Below are 17,359 nucleotides of genomic sequence, written 5' to 3' on the forward strand. Positions count from 1 at the left end.
AAGAAACCCTAATAACTGGTACAATGGGACATAACCTCTGCCATGCACCTCATGGCAGTTTGTAGAGTATTGATGTAGATATTAAAAAAAAACACACACACACACACACACACACACACACACACACACACACACACACACATTGTTCAAATGTTGTGAAGATTATGCATTATTTGAGAAAACATTTTTAATAGAGGTGCACCTCCAAAGATATAGTTTTGTTATGCTACACAGTAGTTTGTAACTCTCCTAATTCTCTCGTTCAGGTTTTTTATGTATAATTACTTTAGATGCGCATTTTTACTGGATATAAATGAGGTGGTTGGGTACACGCTGCTGTTTACAGTTTAGTTATGTACCTGTTATAGGCCATGCATCTTCTTTGGACTATTTAAGTCTGAAATGAGAAGCAGGAGCAAGTCACAACAGAATTATGCTGCATGGGATGCATGGTGTGAGCATGTAAAATACCCTCAAACATCAAGAAGAAAATAATTCCTATTTCATCATTTTAAGATGTCATGGCTGCAAAATATTGACGGAAATTGTTTACATGAGGCTGGAAAAATGGTAAAGCTGACATTGAGGAAGGTCAGCTTGGTTTCCAGAGAAATGCAGGAACGCACAAAGCAATACTAGATGTACAACTTATCTTAGAAGACAGCAGGGCTTACGTTTATATCATTTGTAGGTTTAGAGAAACAGAAATATTTACTGAAAAACACTCTTTGAAAATCTGAAGGTAGCAGCAATAAAATATTGGGAGATATTTGGTTATTTCCAAATTATATAGAAACTAGACTGCAGTTATGAGTCAGACAAGAAGAAAAGCAGTGGCCAGTTGAGGAGGGGGAGAGAGAAGGTTGTAGCCTATCCTCAATGTTATTCAATCTTTACATTGAGCAAGTGGTATTAGGAAAAACAGATGGGTAATTAAATTTCAGGATGAAGAAATAAACATTTTAAAGTTTACTGATGACATTGTAATCCTGTCGGTGATGGGAAAAGACTTGCAAGATAAATCAGTGGCATGGATACTGTCTTGCGAAGAGGTTATTATATGAACATCAACAAACGCAAAACAAGGGTGATAGAATACAGCTGAATTAAATCAGGTGGTGCTGAGGGAATTAGATGAGGAAATGATAGATGAGTAGTATTATTTGTGCAGCAAAAAAAGTGGTGATGGTCAAAGAACAGAGGATATAAAATGTAGTCTGGAAATAGCAAGAAAAGCACTTTTGTAAGAGATATTTAACTCTGAATGTGAATTTAAGCCCTGGGAAGTCTCTTCTGAAGGTATTTGCCTCGTGTACAGCTTTATGTGGAAGACAAGAAACAGTTCGGACAAGGAGAGAGTTAAAGCTTCCAAAATCCAGTGCAACTGAACAATTTTGAACATTGGATGGGATAATTGAGGTGGTATGAAGTCAAAATGTATGAAGAAGGAATTTATTTCACAGCTGTACTAAAAGAGGGGATTGGTGGGTAGGACACATCTTGAGGCACAAGGAGTTGTCGATTTGGTAATATAAGGAGTGAAAATTATAGAGGTAGACTAAAACTTTGACAGTAAGCAGATTCAAATAGATGCAGGTTGCAGTATAGCTTGTTCACAGAGAGATGAATGAAGGCTACCTAATTCTGCATATCACTAGACTTTGGTGCACTCTCGTTTTGCATTTGGCCACTGCCAACCTCGGCAATCTAATACAGAGCATTGTGTAAGAAGTCATTGCGAAGTGATTGTTATGTCGTATCTGATGAAACAACTTCTGGCCCATCATGGACAGTGTCTGATACTCCTTGGATAAGGGCAAGGGGTGGTACTTAATGGAGTGAAGGTAGAAAAATAATTAGTGATGCCACTAAATGCTGCAAGCAGAAGAGCTGAAATAAATATGAGGTCTGTCCAAAAAAATGGTGTGTTGCAGTGTCATTTGGATGGCATGCCTGCACACTCCTGTGTTTAGTATGTAACTGATGGAAGTTTCATTGTTGTATGTCTGTTGTTGTTGTTCAGTGTTGTATTGAATAGAACATTATGTTGCACAGTTTGTGAATTTTGAGATAGCAGAGTTAGAGGATCAGAGAGTGTGCATTAAATTTTAGATGAAGCTCAAGAAAATCTTTACTTAGACGGATCAAATAATGCAGGAAGCCTACAGTGGTGAATGCTTAAGCCGTACTTGGTGTTACAAATGGCTGACACTGTTTAAAAATGTCTGGATGGAAGTTACAGATCACCCTTGTTCAGGACACCGTTTGATGTTTACTGATGATGCTCGCATCAGGAATGTAAGCAAAATTGTGCATCCCAGTCAAAGACTGACTGTTAGAGAGATTGCAGAAGAATGTAACATTTCAGGTGGAGCATGTCACAAAATCATGACCTAGCATCTTCGAATGCATCATGTTGCTGCCAAGTTTGTCCCACGACTCATGAATCAAGATCAGAAAGACCTTCATCTCACAATCCACAAAGAGCTTTTGGGTTGCACAAGTGAGAATGAGATGTTTCTTAAGAGAACCATAACTGGTGATGATACTTGGGTCTACAGTTATTATGATAAGATGAAGGTTCATTCTTCATAGTGAGTCAGGAAAGGTTCTCAAAGACCAAAAAAGGCTCATTACGTCAGGTTAAATGTCAAAGCCATGCTGATAGTTTTCTTTCACTTTGAAGCATTAGTTCATCATGTATTCTTGCCACAGGAACAAACTGTTGATTAGAGGTACTATCGGGACATGTTGTGATGCCTGCAAGATAATGTGAGAAGGAAAAGGCCTGAAATGTGGTGAGACAATTCATGGCTCTTGCATTACAATAATGCACCCACATATTCATCTCTGTTGGTGCGTGACTATTGTACAAAAAACAAAATCACTTGCTGCAGACTTTTTATTATTTCCAAAGTCAAAAACCGTGTTGAAAGCATGAAGATCTGCAGTGATGGATGAGAAAAAAATTCACTGAAGGTGCTTCACACAATCTAGCAAGAGATGTACAGAGACTGCTTCTGGAAATGGAAAAGGCATTGGGGATGATCTATCAACTGCAGAGAAGAGTATTTCAAAAGAGACTGTGCACAATAAGTAAATGGTAAGCATAGAAAAATTTTGTGGGCAAAGTTCTGGAATTTTTTGAACAGACCTCGTATTTGCTTCATCCTCTTTCTCAGCCGATAAGGTGAACAGTGGCGTAATAGGAGCAGACTTCAGCTTTTTGAGAAGAATTTGGAATTTTTGTAAAGATAATCCTGAGAAATTACCAAAAAGAGACAGAAAAAGCAGGGTAGGATTCACTTTTTGAAATCACATATGTGGTTGGGTAAGTTAGTCATTTACCATTGTGGCCCCCTGTTTACAAGTAATAAACAAATATTAATTTCTTGAGAGCCAAATGATGACTATAGCTACAATAATGAAGTCCATTTTTGAACTCTTGCAATGAGTAGTAATCAAGATATTTTGCTGGTATGCTGAAGGTAGGTAGTGAGTCACATTGCAAAGCAGTTTCTTTTAAATCTTTTAGAAATGACTGTTTTAATTATTTTTATTCAATTAATTATGGCTACATTGTGATATGGGTCCCCCAATCTTCTTCCAAAGGCAGGCATTGTGATAAACAATGCTCCAGACCATGACAGACAAGTGGACAAACATGGTATAATATCAAAGTGAGAATGTTGTGGTAGCTGCAAAAGAGTCATGTTGCCAGCTATGAGAACATGTGCAAGCAGGGTCTGTTGTCTTTCATTCAAAAATATTGACCTGTGAAAAAGTTGCATGTGGTTGATGAAACGACAAGAAAAAGGCCAGGTTGTTGTCTGCTTGCTGCCCTATAATTGTGATTTAAGTGTGGTGGAAATGCCATGAGCAAAAGTGAAAATCTAGTCAGGAAGCACAAATTTCATGGGATATGTCCAATGACAATTCATTTAATGTTGCCAGTGAATCCCTTCTGTTAGTAACTGCTGATGACTGGGATGGGTATTGCAGGGAAGTCCTTCTATTGGAAGGAGGTTACTGGAGGTTTGATGATGGTGTCGAACTCACAGTAGTTAAATTCATTATTCACACTGCTAAATCAGACGGTGGTGGTGGTGGTGGTGGTGGTGGTGGTGGTGGTGGTGGTGATAAATTATGTGCAGATGTATATAATGAGACTTACACTCAGTGATTTCTTTGTGCCTAAAATTCCATATTACATATGTTAATAAATGTTTAAAATTTTAATCATTCTTCTTATCATGACAGTTGAAGTTTTCTTACTAGCTCTTTTAGATTATGAATTGTCTATGAGAAGTGATAGAGAATTAGTAGCATCAAGCACCATTATTCAACATGAAATTATTAATTTCGATTTCACAAAAGCTGTAAACATCTCTTATGCTATCTCACTTGGTACTTTTGTAGATAAGAAGTATGTAGCAGCTGACAGCTAGTAAAGAGGCAAGTAGGTGGTACTGTCAGTGCTTCTTGGAGCATAAATTGATATGTTAGCACAAGTGTAGTGACAGCACTGTGTGATGTAAGAGCGGTTTGTTCTCTCTGTGCCGCTACTAGCCTCTTGGCAGCCTATGTGCTGGAAGTCTGTGGGGAGAGCTTGCTTCCTCTACTCCGTGCACCCCCTCATAATTCGTTCATCTCCTTTTGAACTGCCTTTAGTTATGAACAGGGTGTGCACAAGCAGAGTCTTCGTAAGGTCCAAGTTAGACAAGTGGCCACTTGGGGTGCCAAGCTCAGGGGGATGCCAGAGGTGTCAGAATGCAAGTTTTGTGTATAGTGCATATCATAATTAATAGAGAATACTGACATGGGTGAACATATATGATAATAGAAACAAAAGCGTTTCAGGAAACATGGGTCTGGAAATGAGCCATTTGGGAGACACTTGTGAATGTGTGGCCACAAACTGCTGCAGACTCCAAAATCAGATATTATCCTAGGTAGTATGCATGGATTTGAAATGTAAATTTTCAGTCAAGGTCCCCCCATCTAATTGGGTTCACATTTCAGTGAAGGCTTACTGTAACAAGGAATACAATACTACTTCATTATATGGCATTCGTCCATCCTCGAAGGGTGATGGTGTAGCACAATTGGTTCAGACTCTGCAACATCTGCTATGGCTCAAAAGTCCCACTCAAGAGTGGCAGTCTCTACTGCAGTTTGGGCACTTGAAACGTGAAGGACTTCCACCAGAGGCCTCTATCTCCTTCCGTCTTGCCTTCTTCCCGATGTCTTCTTGCATGTGTTCATTCTCTGCAAGCTCAACCCCATTGCGCACAGCTTGTCGCCACTTGACACGGTCGCCAGCTGTATTTTCCCACTGACTTGGATCGACGCAGGCCTTGGTCTCTCTTGCAGACATCCTTGAAGCGAAGGTGCGGTCTTCCTACTGGCGTCACATGCTCCCAAAGTTCTCCGTGCGGCACTTTTTTCGCTATTTGCTCAGGATTCATGCGCCTGACATGACCTAACCACCTTAGATGTCGGTAGCTCAGGAGTGCATGAATGCTGGTTGTGCTTGCGAGCCGTAATGCTTGATGGTAACTGTTCAGTTGGGATTTGTGTTTAGCATGAGTTGCCCATGTCTCACAGCTATACAAAAGGGCTGATAACACAAGCGTTATATACTTGTAATTTAGTTTTTAATGTGAGTAGTCCATTCTTAAATACTCTGTTTTTCAATCTACCCATGACAGCTGATGCTTTTGCAATTCTGTTGGTAATCTCAGTGTCAACAGACAAGTTGCTGCATGTTGTAGATCTCAAGTAGGTAAAATACTACTTCAACATGTTACAATTTACCGTACATTGAAACACGTTAAAGGTGGTGTTTCCTGTGTTATCCAAACCACATTATGCAGTTACACAATATCTTATGGTAACATTTCAATGTACAATTGCATTTTTAAAAAAAATGCACATCATCCTTTCAATGCAATGTGAAATAATTGGTAAATTATAGAATTAAAATGTTCCAGTATTAGTATAAAAATAACAGAAATTTTATATTTTCATTCTTTCCATTCAATCTTGTAGATAGCACATTTTAATTGCAGCTAAAATAATAAACATATCCAGTTCTCTCTGCTTTCACTAAAAGCATTTAATGATCTCAGGAACTACAATAAACAGAAATCGTCTTCTTTTGATACTTAGCGCTTGGATAAGATTAAGAAATTTACTTCTTACAGAGAAATATTGATGTAGTACTTCCATAATCTAAATCTGGAATTTAGATTTATACATAATGATCTTATCAAAAGCCCAAGAAAAGGCAGAAAGGCAGCTAACGTCTAAGGGAGCGGGTAGGAGGGTCGCCATGTGACATGCTGCCAGTGTGAAAAATTGTCTTGAACTGACAGTGTATACAAGATGGACTAACATGGAGAGTTTCATCAAACCAGTCTTTGGACTGAAGACCACAACAAAAACAACAGTAGTTTCATATCTCTAGGGTGTACTTAAATTTGTAACTTTGTGTAGGAGTATGTAAAAGATCTATTCCCCAAGTTTAAAAGAATAATTGAGAAAGCACTGTATATATACGTACCTAGTAGAATAGTTGATGATGGGAGAGACCCTGCAAGTTATAAAGTATCTGTAAAGAAACTACTAAAGGAACAGTAACTACTACAAATTATGTTTAAAACAAAGCATAGGGCTACAGGTAGAGAAATGCTAAAGGAAATCCATTTGCCCTCTAGAAATGCAATGCCTGAAACCTTCAGTGAATACTGTAGCAGCATCTTATGAAAATCTCTTGCACACAACCCAAATAATTTCTGATCATACAAAATAGCTGTCAACAGCAGCAAAGTTAACTTCTGGACACTCTTGGATGACACAGGAACTGAAACTTACCAAACGAAAGTGTTGGTATGTTGATAGACACACACACACACACACACACACACACACACACACACACACACACACACACACACACACGCGCGCGCACAATTCAAGCTTTCGCAACCCATGGTTGCTTCATCAGGAAAGGGGGAAGGAGAGGGAAAGACGAGAGGATGTGGGTTTTAAGGGACAGGGTAAGGAGTCATTCCAATCCCGGGAGCAGAAAGACTTAACTTAGAGGGCAAAAAAAGGACAGGTATACACTCTCTCTCTCTCTCTCTCTCTCTCTCTCTCTCTCTCGCTCGCCCCCCCCCCCCCCCCCCACACACACACACACACACACACACACACACACACACACACACACACATATATACAGACCCAAGGAGACATATATATGTCTGCTTGTGTCTGTATATGTGCGGATGGATATATATGTGTGTGTGTGTGTGTGTGTGTGTGTACCTGTTCCTTTTTCCCCCTAAGGTAAGTCTTTCCACTCCCGGGATTGGAATGACTCCTTACCCTCTCCCTTAAAACCCACATCCTTTCGTCTTTCCCTCTCCTTCCCTCTTTCCTGATGAAGCAACCGTGGGTTGCGAAAGCTTGAATTTTGTGTGTGTTTGTGTTTGTTTGTGTGTCTATCAACATACCAACGCTTTCGTTTGTTAAGTTACTTGATCTTTGGTTTTAGATATATTTTTCCCACATTGAATGTTTCCCTCTAGCCTCTACAACTCCCATCATGCCTCTGTCAGCCCTAAAGTATGTGAGCGAGAACATGTTTAATGTGTTATGGTATAAGTTATGTGCAGAGAAATTTTTAACTGTGGCATATCAGTTGGAAGAAACCTGTACTTTGTGCATCTAGTACAAACAGAACAGGATTTTACAGTTACCATTGTCTACCATGTCAGGAACCATGAAAAGGATGCAAAATGAATGTAAGTAAAAACCACAACCATTTAGTACTAAATAAATTATATGTAAATGAGCTGCCAAGAATCATTACAGTTGTCATATCAAAATACGTACAGTTAAATAATTTTATTTATATTAAAGACCACTGAAGATGTCTAGCACAGAAAGGTGAAACATGTTTGGTACACACGAATGAAACATTCAGTTGCAAAATATGGAATTTTTGTTATCTGTGTGATAAAGACTAATGAGATATACATGGAAGCACCAAAGAAACTGATATAGACATGCGTATTCAAATACAGGGATGTGTAAATAGGGAGAATATGGTACTGCAGTCAGCAATGGCTATATAAGACAAAAAGTGTCTGGCATAGGTGTTATATTGGTTACTGTTGCTACAGTGACAGGTTATCAAAATTTTAGGAAGTTTGAATGTGGTATTATAGTTGGCGCATGAGCAATGGACATAGCATCTCCGAGGTAGTGAGGAAGAGGTGATTTTCCCATACGACCATTTCACGAGTGTACAGTGAATATCAGGAATCCAGTAAAACATCAGATCTCGGACATCACTGTGGGTGGAAAAAGATCCTACAAGAACAGGACCAATGATGACTGAAGTGAATCATTCAGTGTGACAGAAGTGCAACCCTTCCACAGATTTTTGCAGATTTCAGTGCCGGGCCATCAACAAGTGTCATTGTGCGAACCATTCAGCGAAACATCATCGATATGGCCTTTTGCAGCTGAAGGCCCACTCGTGTTCTCTTGATGACTGCATGACACACAGCTGTACACCACACATGGGCCCTTCAACGCTGACACTGGGCTGTTGTTGACTGGAAACGTGTTGTCTGCTTGACTGAGTCTTGTTTCAAATTGTGTTGAGTGAATGGATGTGTACAGGTATGGAGACAACCTCATGAGTCCATGGGCCCTGCATGTCAGCAGGGGTCTGTTCAAGCTGGTGGAGGCCCTGTAATGGTGTAGGGCATGTGCAGTTGGAGTGATATGGGACCCCTGATATGTCTAGATAAGACTCCTGTCTGATCACCTGCTTCCATTCATGTCCATTGTGCATTCAGACGGACTTGGGCAATTCCAGCAGGACAATGCGATACCCCGCACATCCAGAATTGCTACAGAGTGGCTCCAGGAAAACTCTTCAGAGTTTAAAGACTTCCGCTGGCCACCAAACTCCCCAGACATGAACATTATTGAGCATATCTGGGATGCCTTGCAACGTGCTGTTCAGAAGAGGTCTCCACCTCCCTCGTACTCTTATAGATTTATGGACAGCCCTACAGTGTTCATGGTGTCAGTTCCCTCCAGCACTACTTTAAGTCCATACCACATCATGTTGTGGTACTTCTGCGTGCTTGTGGGTGTCCTACACAATATAAGGCAAGTGTACCTGTTTCTTTGGCTGTTCAGTGTAGAAGTAACTTCAGGTGTGCACCATCGAAACGTGCTAGGATCCTTGTTACTGGTGTTGTACATTAGTGATATGATAGACAATAGTAGTATGACCATCAGTTTTTACTGGTTATGGAGTTAGGTGCTGCCGAGCAGTTATAGGTGCTTTGGTCTGGAACCACGAGACTGCTACGGTCGCAGTTTCGAATCCTGCCTCGGGCATGGATGTGTGTGATGTCCTTAGGTTAGCTAGGTTTAAGTAGTTCTAAGTTCTAGGGGACTGATGACCTCAGAAGTTAAGTCCAGCAGTGCTCAGAGCCATTTGAACCATTTTTTATGGAGTTGCTTACAATAAGTACTATCTCAAAAAGCTGCAGAAATATTAAACCAGATCTGAATAAGATTTGAAACTGGCAGAAAGACTGGCAATTTTATTTAAATGTTCTGAAATGTAAAACTGTTCAGTTCACAAAATGAAAAATTCATAGTACCACATGACCTGAATATTAATGTCTCTCAGATGGTATCCATCAATTCGTACAAATACCCTTTGTGATAATTCATAGGGATATGAAATAGAATGATCACATGGAATCAGTCATAGGTGAAGCAGTTAGTAACCTTCATTTGATTGGAAAAATGCAGTGATTTTGCAAATGAGATTGCTTACAGAACACTTACACAACCCATCCCAGAATATTACTCAAGACTGTAGGACACATACCAAATAGGACCAACTGTGGTTATTGAATATATACATTCAAATCTCTGCTTACAAAATGTTAAGTAGTTGTGCCAAGTAAGGAATCTAGAAATATAGTACAACCTTCTACGTATCACTCTCGTAGGGACAGCAAAGAGAAGATTACACTAATTATAGCTCCCACAGATGTGCTTAAGGAATCATTCTTCCCACACTTCATACACTAGTGGAAGGATGAGAAATCTTAGTACATGGTACAGTGGAAAGTACTGTATGCCACACACGTAAGTGCTTGGTAGGTGTAGTAGGGCATAGGTAGGTAGGTAGGTAGGTAGGTGCAGTGGGCATAGGTATTTATGTTGTCCAATCTTTAATGTTGGAATGAGTCTTTGGACATAGTTAAAACTGTTACTATACCAAAGTTCATAAATATACATAGGCTACTTTTAAAGCTGCATCTAAAAGGTGACCAGAATTGTTAGATTTATGTCTGCTGGGAAGGTGGCATTATGCAGTAGATGGAGAAAGTTTAACTGTGGATTCAAATTTGAGGGACCTGATGGTTTAAGGAGATTTTGCAAGTTTATGTCTGTTGCAAATTAGTGAACAATTTTTAACTACATTTATTGGAACCTAATGTATTGACTCATATATGTTGATAAATAGACAATGTCATTATGTACTTGCTAAAATTAAGGGATTTCAGTGTAGACAGTTTGCATTATGTAAATGCTCTCCTTCTACTGAAGAAAGATGAACTCTTGGACTGTTGCAAATTATTTGCTAGTTAATTGGCAATGAGTTTATAGATTGTTATCCAGCATGTAGCATGAGTTTGTTGTGGATTTATAGATTAAAAAGCTGCCCTAAATTTGCATGGATGCACTCTATATGCACAGTGCCACTTGAATGTTCATTTTCAGCATGTAGTATGCATCGGACATATTGAGAGAGACTCCGTAGCTCTAACTGAGTTTCACAAGTTGAGAAATCTGTTGTGAAGTGTATGAGAACAATTGAAACCTGATCCCTTTGCTTAGTTCCAGATAAGGGAATATATAGGAGTGCTGCAGATAAACATTTGAGCTGAGACCCCTCAAATCATAGTTGCTGTCTTCCTCACTTCCAGCAGTTTTCAAAAGATGCAGAATATGGCACTGAAGGTTAACATTAAAGAACTTGCCATGAAAGGACAAGAGCAATGAATGAGTTAAGTCTGCATCTATATCATACTCCACAAGCCACTATATGGTGTGTGGCAGAGGGTACCTTGTACCATTACTAGTTATTTCCTTTGTCCTGTTTGTCTTGCAAATAAAATGAGGGGAAAAAACTGCCTATATGCCTCTGTAGGAGACCTAATTTCTTGTATCTTATCTTCGTCCGTACATGCAATGTGTGTTGACAGCAGTAGAATTGTTTTGCAGTCAGCTTCAAATGCCGGCTCTCTAAATTTCCTTGGTGGTGTTTCTTGAAAAGAATGTTGTCTTCTACCAGGGATTCCTCATTTAAGTTCCAGAAGCATGTCTGTAACACAGAAAGGGTATCATATTTTTAAGAAGCCAGTTGTAGTGGCAGTTTCTATGAGGCTGATAACGTAAGTGGATGTAGTTTTAAATGCTTGGTGTTCCTGGCTGCATAACAAGCAGCTCAAGATAATAAGGGTAAAACAGTTTGTGAAGAGTTGCATAAATTAAGCATACACTCAAGCTGGTATTAAGAAAAGAAAATTGCCACATAACACATGCAGTTTCCACATTTGATATCAATTATAGTGCACAGTGTTATATTATGACAGTTTTTGGGGCTCCATAAATTTCCCATTGTAGTAGTTGATGGCAGTTGGAACATATCATCATCTTGACACAATATTTCGGTGGTCCACCTGTAAGCCATCTTCAGGTGAGTAAGCTGTCGCACTAAGTCACCGGAACTGAAATCGGATGTGCAGCTGCAGCTCCTTTATACACCACCTGTAGGTCCACCACGCATGCGTGAACATAACTACCCACCAGCAGAAAGCACGACAGTGCATTGGTGGTGAAGACTCGCAGAAATGATAAACAGATAACAAACACTGTGTGCACCTTTTGATGATTTGTGTTTGAGGAAGCAAGCCATCGGTAAAATTCCCTGCCATGCGGGAAAGCCTAAATTGGACAAACAGTTTGTATGGTCCGGGATCGATGTGCGAAGCACCGTCGTCTCACACGTTTATTTCAGCCAGAAAAATGTGCAGTTGTACGATGAGACAAAAGTGGTTGATCCTTTGTCACATTATTGGGACTGTGTAGTGAAAGAAGCTATTGAGATCTGGCTGTCGGACAATATTATAAACATAGATGGGGGTACTCTTTAAGTAAGAGCTGGAACCCTGTTTTGTCTGACATTAAAAACAACAGTCTTTGTTTCGGCCATCAAATGGTGCTAACAGTGTTCGATATCAATTCACCATTTCCGTGAGTTTTCACCGCTGGTGCGCTGTTGTGCTTTGCACTGGTGGGCAGTTACATTCGCACACACATGGTGGACATACAGGCGGTGTACAATTTTTCTATAACCTCTTTTTTAAGTTTTGATGTTTTTCCAACTTTTGTGTATGAGGTTTCCTTCCATGATGAATGTGACTGCTCATCTACATTTGTTATCTCTTTCAGTTCCACAGTCATTTCCTGTCCCTCTGGTCCCTGAATCTCTGGTTCTCTTTTATTGTTAGACTCCTCAAGTAAATGTAATTCAGTTTTTGTATTTTCAGTCTTGGTTTCCATTTCTTTTTTCATTTTTTGTTTTGTCTGTTGTCACCAGTGGTGTATCCTCTTTATAATATATCTTTCTCTCCATTACTTTTGGCATCGTAATCACAGAAAACGATCCAGGAAAGTAACGTCGGCACAGGTAAATTCCACCAGTAAATACACAGACTGCTTGTCAGTAAACAAAACAATGTTTGTGCACACAGATCAATACACAGCCAGAACGTCTGTCGTCTGCGAATGCTGATGCATGTTCAATTTCAGTTCCGGTGAGTTAGTGCGACCGCTTACTCACCTGAAGATTGCAGCCGGGTGGACCGTGTCAAAGTGGTGATACGAGGTGTGGCTAGAAAAAAACCGGACTAGTACTGGTGAATCAATAAAACGAATGCAATAAGGCTGAAAGTCGCGTGGCCTGTCACGTGACTCTCGCTCCGCCTACTGCTCAAGTTTCATCTGCCTCCTGCACTCAGTCTGCCCGTGGCGTCTGTTTTAAGTAGTTGACGTTTTGTCTGTGCGTCGGAAAATGTTGAGTGTACAGAAAGAACAGCGTGTTAACATCAAATTTTGTTTCAAACTAGGAAAACGTGCAAGTGAAACGTTTGTAATGTTGCAACAAGTGTACGGCGATGATTGTTTATCGCGAACACAAGTGTTTGAGTGGTTTAAACGATTTAAAGATGGCCGCGAAGACACCAGTGATGACACTCGCACTGGCAGACCATTGTCAGCAAAAACTGATGCAAACATTGAAAAAATCGGTAAACTTGTTCGACAAGATCGCCGTTTAACAATCAGAGCAGCGTCTGAGTTAACAGGAGTTGACAAGGAAAGTGTTAGGCGGATTCTTCATGAAAGTTTCAACATGAACAAAGTGTGTTCAAAAATGGTTCCAAAGTGTCTCACAATTGAACAGAAGGAACGCCGAAGAATGATTTGTTCTGACATCCTGGAAAACATTGAAAGTGATCCCACCTTCTTACAAAATCGATGCATTGGAAAACTCCTGGTTCTCCACGACAAAAAAAAGCACGAATGTCAAAATCGAAATTCAAGGCAATGATGATTGTTTTTTTTGACATCAAAGGGATTGTGCACATTGATTGGGTACCAGAGGGACAAACAGTGAATCAGCATTACTACATTAGCGTCCTGGCTACCCTACGTGAGCGAGTACGGAGAAAACGGAACGATTTGTGGAGAAAAAAGTCATGGATCCTTCACCAAGACAATGCCCCAGCTCACAGTGCGTTGTCAGTGAAGACGTTTTTGGCAAAACACAACATTCCCATCTTAGATCATCCACCCTACTCACCTGATTTGGCCCCCTGTGACTTTTTTCTCTTCCCTAAAGTCAAGTCAGCTTTGAAAGGAACTAGATTTGAGACTGTTGAAGCAGTAAAAGAAAAAGCGACGGAAGTAATGTATGGACTTACCGAAAATGATCTGCAGCATTGCTATGAACAGTGGAAAATTCGTATGGAGCGGTGTAGAGACCGAGGAGGAGGGTACATTGAAGGAGATAACATGAAATTGTAAATAAATGTTTTTTCCAGCATCAGTCCGGTTTTTTTCTAGCCACACCTCGTATGTTCCGGCTGGAGATCCGATAGTCTGATCATATCATGAATATCATGACAGTTGTTTCTAGAACAGAATACATGTTGACATCGTCATTTACTGAGGCAAATATGAACACACAGCTGAAATTGACACAGATTGACTGTAATTTGATAAAGAAGGCAGACACATACCAACTGCAGATTATATTCATAGTACATCTGACAGGAAGGTTTGAATGACCTCCTCCTAAAGAGAGTATTACATTCTTAAGAAGCTTATGTTGTTAATAATAACATAAGTTGGTGTAAATTTAAATGCTTGGTGTTCTTAGTTGCAATCATACAAAGATCCCAAGATAATATGGATAAAATGTTTTGTGAAGAGTTTTATATAAAAGAATGACAAAGGAAAAGCAGAAATTACGCATATGTTCCAGCTGGCATGAACAAAAGAAAATTCCCCTATAACACATGTAGTATTCCACATTTGATATCAATAGTAGTGCTCAATGTTATACAGGGTGTTTCAGAAGTGATGGTCAATAATTCACGCACAAAAAGTACAGGCCATAATAAGCTAAAAAGCTCCAATGAACATGGGTCCCCAAATCAACTGTTGCTGATGTATCACATTAATTTGAGTTGTAAACCAACTGTGAATGTCCGTAGACACCGTGGTATTTATGTTGGAATCTCAAGGTTTCGGAAAGACTATCTGTTTGTTTATGCATGCATGACTACTTCCCTTTCCCCCTCCATGCGCTGAGCCGTACTAGCCTCACGATCAGTTATGAACATGAAGTCAGAGGTTACACCAATGAAGAGTATGCTGACATGCACTTCATGTATGGTGGCAAAGCGAATGGCAGTACCCTTGAGGATGCACGATTGTATGAAGAAGCTTTTCCTCTCCACAGGCAGCACAAGAGGCATACATTTAACTGGCTACATCAGCACCTTAGAGGAACTTGGAGTTTTGCACAACATGTACGAGAAGGCTGACTAGATCCTTAACACCTGATGTTGAGGAAAGGATGTTACACATTTTACACGAACATCCAAGTACTTAAATAAGGAGGATTGCTATGCAAGAGTGTCTCGTGAGTCATAAGTGTGTGGCGGGTTTTACATTGGGAAGTACTTTATCTGTATCATCTCCAGCAAGTTCAAGATCTAAACAATGCATACTTTCCTCATAGAGACAATTTCTGCCAATTGGTGCAACAACATCGTACCCTGAATCCCCTGTTTGTAAGCAGTCTTCTGTTCACATATGAGGCTGGATTTACCTGTGACAGTATTTTTAACTACCATAACTGTCACAACACACACACACACACACACACACACACACACACACACACACACACACACACAATCATGACATCACCAGCGTTATTCGTTGAACGTCTGGGCAGGACTGCTTGGAGACTGCGCAACTGGACCGTACTTCCTACCACAGATACTAACCAAACAGAGCGTATGCGGTTTCTTCGGACTGTTCTTCCAAATGTACATGATGATGTCCCACTGAACTAACACCTTAATATGTGATTCATGCATGACGGGTTTCCAGCATATTTCCATTTACAAGTGCGCTGGCTTCTAACTTGGATGTATGATCAACATTGGATAGGTAGACAAGGGCGTGTGACATGACCTCAAAGGTTTCTGGATTTAAGTCCCATGGATTTCTGTGTATGGGGGTCATGTCAAAAGCCTGGTCTACACTATTGAGATCAACTCTTGAGGATTTATGCTTGCAGACTGTAGCAGCCTTCCAGCATTTATAGAATTCCCCAGGACTGCCTGAGAGGATTCGCAACTCATTTCATAGATGAACTCAGTTTTGCATTCAGATGTATTGACTTTATTTCAAATACCTACTTTAACATTTAGAGATGCCATGTGTTCCTAGACGTTGATGAGCTGCATAAGAAAATGATTTACAGCTCAACAGTGGTTGATTTGTGGACCCATGTTTATTGGGGCTTGTAGTTACTTTTGGACTGTGCTTTCCACTTGTGAATTATTAACCATCACTTCTAAAACACCCTGTATGATGAGTTGTTTGTACAACAGAAGTATGGTAACTGGGAAAATATATAAAAATCACTAAAGAAAAATGCTATAGGGACACTAATGGTATGGATAATGAGATACATAAATATTGTGGGAAAGGACACTCAGAATGCTGTAGAGAGAAGAGTGGCAGATAAACAATTAAAGAATTGTGATAATGGAATCAGAATGACAGATAAATATTGAGATACTGCTGTGAATTGCATTTTCCATTTAAAGTATCTTTGATGTGTACATCTAATTTATTGTTCTTTGTTACAGTGCGCAGGCATTTGTTGAATGGACACTATCAAGAAATGAAACTTATCGATGGAAGTGTGTGTTCCTGCCAGATAAGGGAGCATTCTTTGTTAACTATGTAATAACATCAGCATTTATTGGAACTGCTCTGGAACTGATTAGATTTCCTGAACTGATCATGTATGCAGTAAGACTGTGTTGGTCAAGGTAAGGATGCTTACAAGCTACAGTGGCTGTTTTCAAAATATGAACAGACTAAGACATAAAGGAATTAAACATTGACCTGTGAGTGGGCATCGATCTAAATTAATGGGCAAAGTTGAAAATTTGTGCTGCACTCGGATCTCCTGCTTACTAGGCAGATGCACTGACCACTGCACCATCCAGACACAGTGGGCATCACAAGTGCATGGATTATGCTAGCACTCCTCTTATCAGACTCAAATTCTCAACTTACCACCCACTATGAATGTAGTGCCACTTGCCCTTTATCGTCATTTCTTCTGGCATTTCGCAGACACCTGTAAGAGTTAGAGCTCTTCAGTGCTAATGCACACCGGGCTCAAACTCTTACATGAATCAGTCAAATGCCGCAAGTGAAGAGGATAATGGGCAAGGGGCCTACATTCGTAGTGTGTGGATAAGTTGAGTTGTGTTAGGGTAGTCCATGCAGTTGTGATGACCACTGTGTCCAAATGGTGCAGTGGTCAGAACATCCGCCTAGTAAACAGGAGCTCAGGTTTGAATCCTGATCCGGCAAAAATTTTAAACTTTCCCCACTGATTTAAATCGATTAAAATTAAAATTTAATA

The 17,359-nt window shown here is 40.0% G+C and overlaps 1 protein-coding gene across 2 annotated transcripts in view; it reads left to right on the forward strand.

Moving 5' to 3' along the window:
* LOC126458088 (CSC1-like protein 2) overlaps positions 1-17,359 on the forward strand; it is a 180,083-nt gene that overhangs the window by 152,024 nt on the left and 10,700 nt on the right. For both annotated transcript variants that reach the window (XM_050094905.1, XM_050094906.1), the window contains exon 13: positions 16,569-16,754. In XM_050094905.1, coding sequence (XP_049950862.1) covers positions 16,569-16,754 — 186 coding nt within the window. The remainder of the gene's footprint in view (positions 1-16,568; positions 16,755-17,359) is intronic.

This window comes from Schistocerca serialis, chromosome 2, assembly GCF_023864345.2.
Source record: "Schistocerca serialis cubense isolate TAMUIC-IGC-003099 chromosome 2, iqSchSeri2.2, whole genome shotgun sequence".
In the NCBI taxonomy this organism is placed as follows: domain Eukaryota; kingdom Metazoa; phylum Arthropoda; class Insecta; order Orthoptera; family Acrididae; genus Schistocerca; species Schistocerca serialis.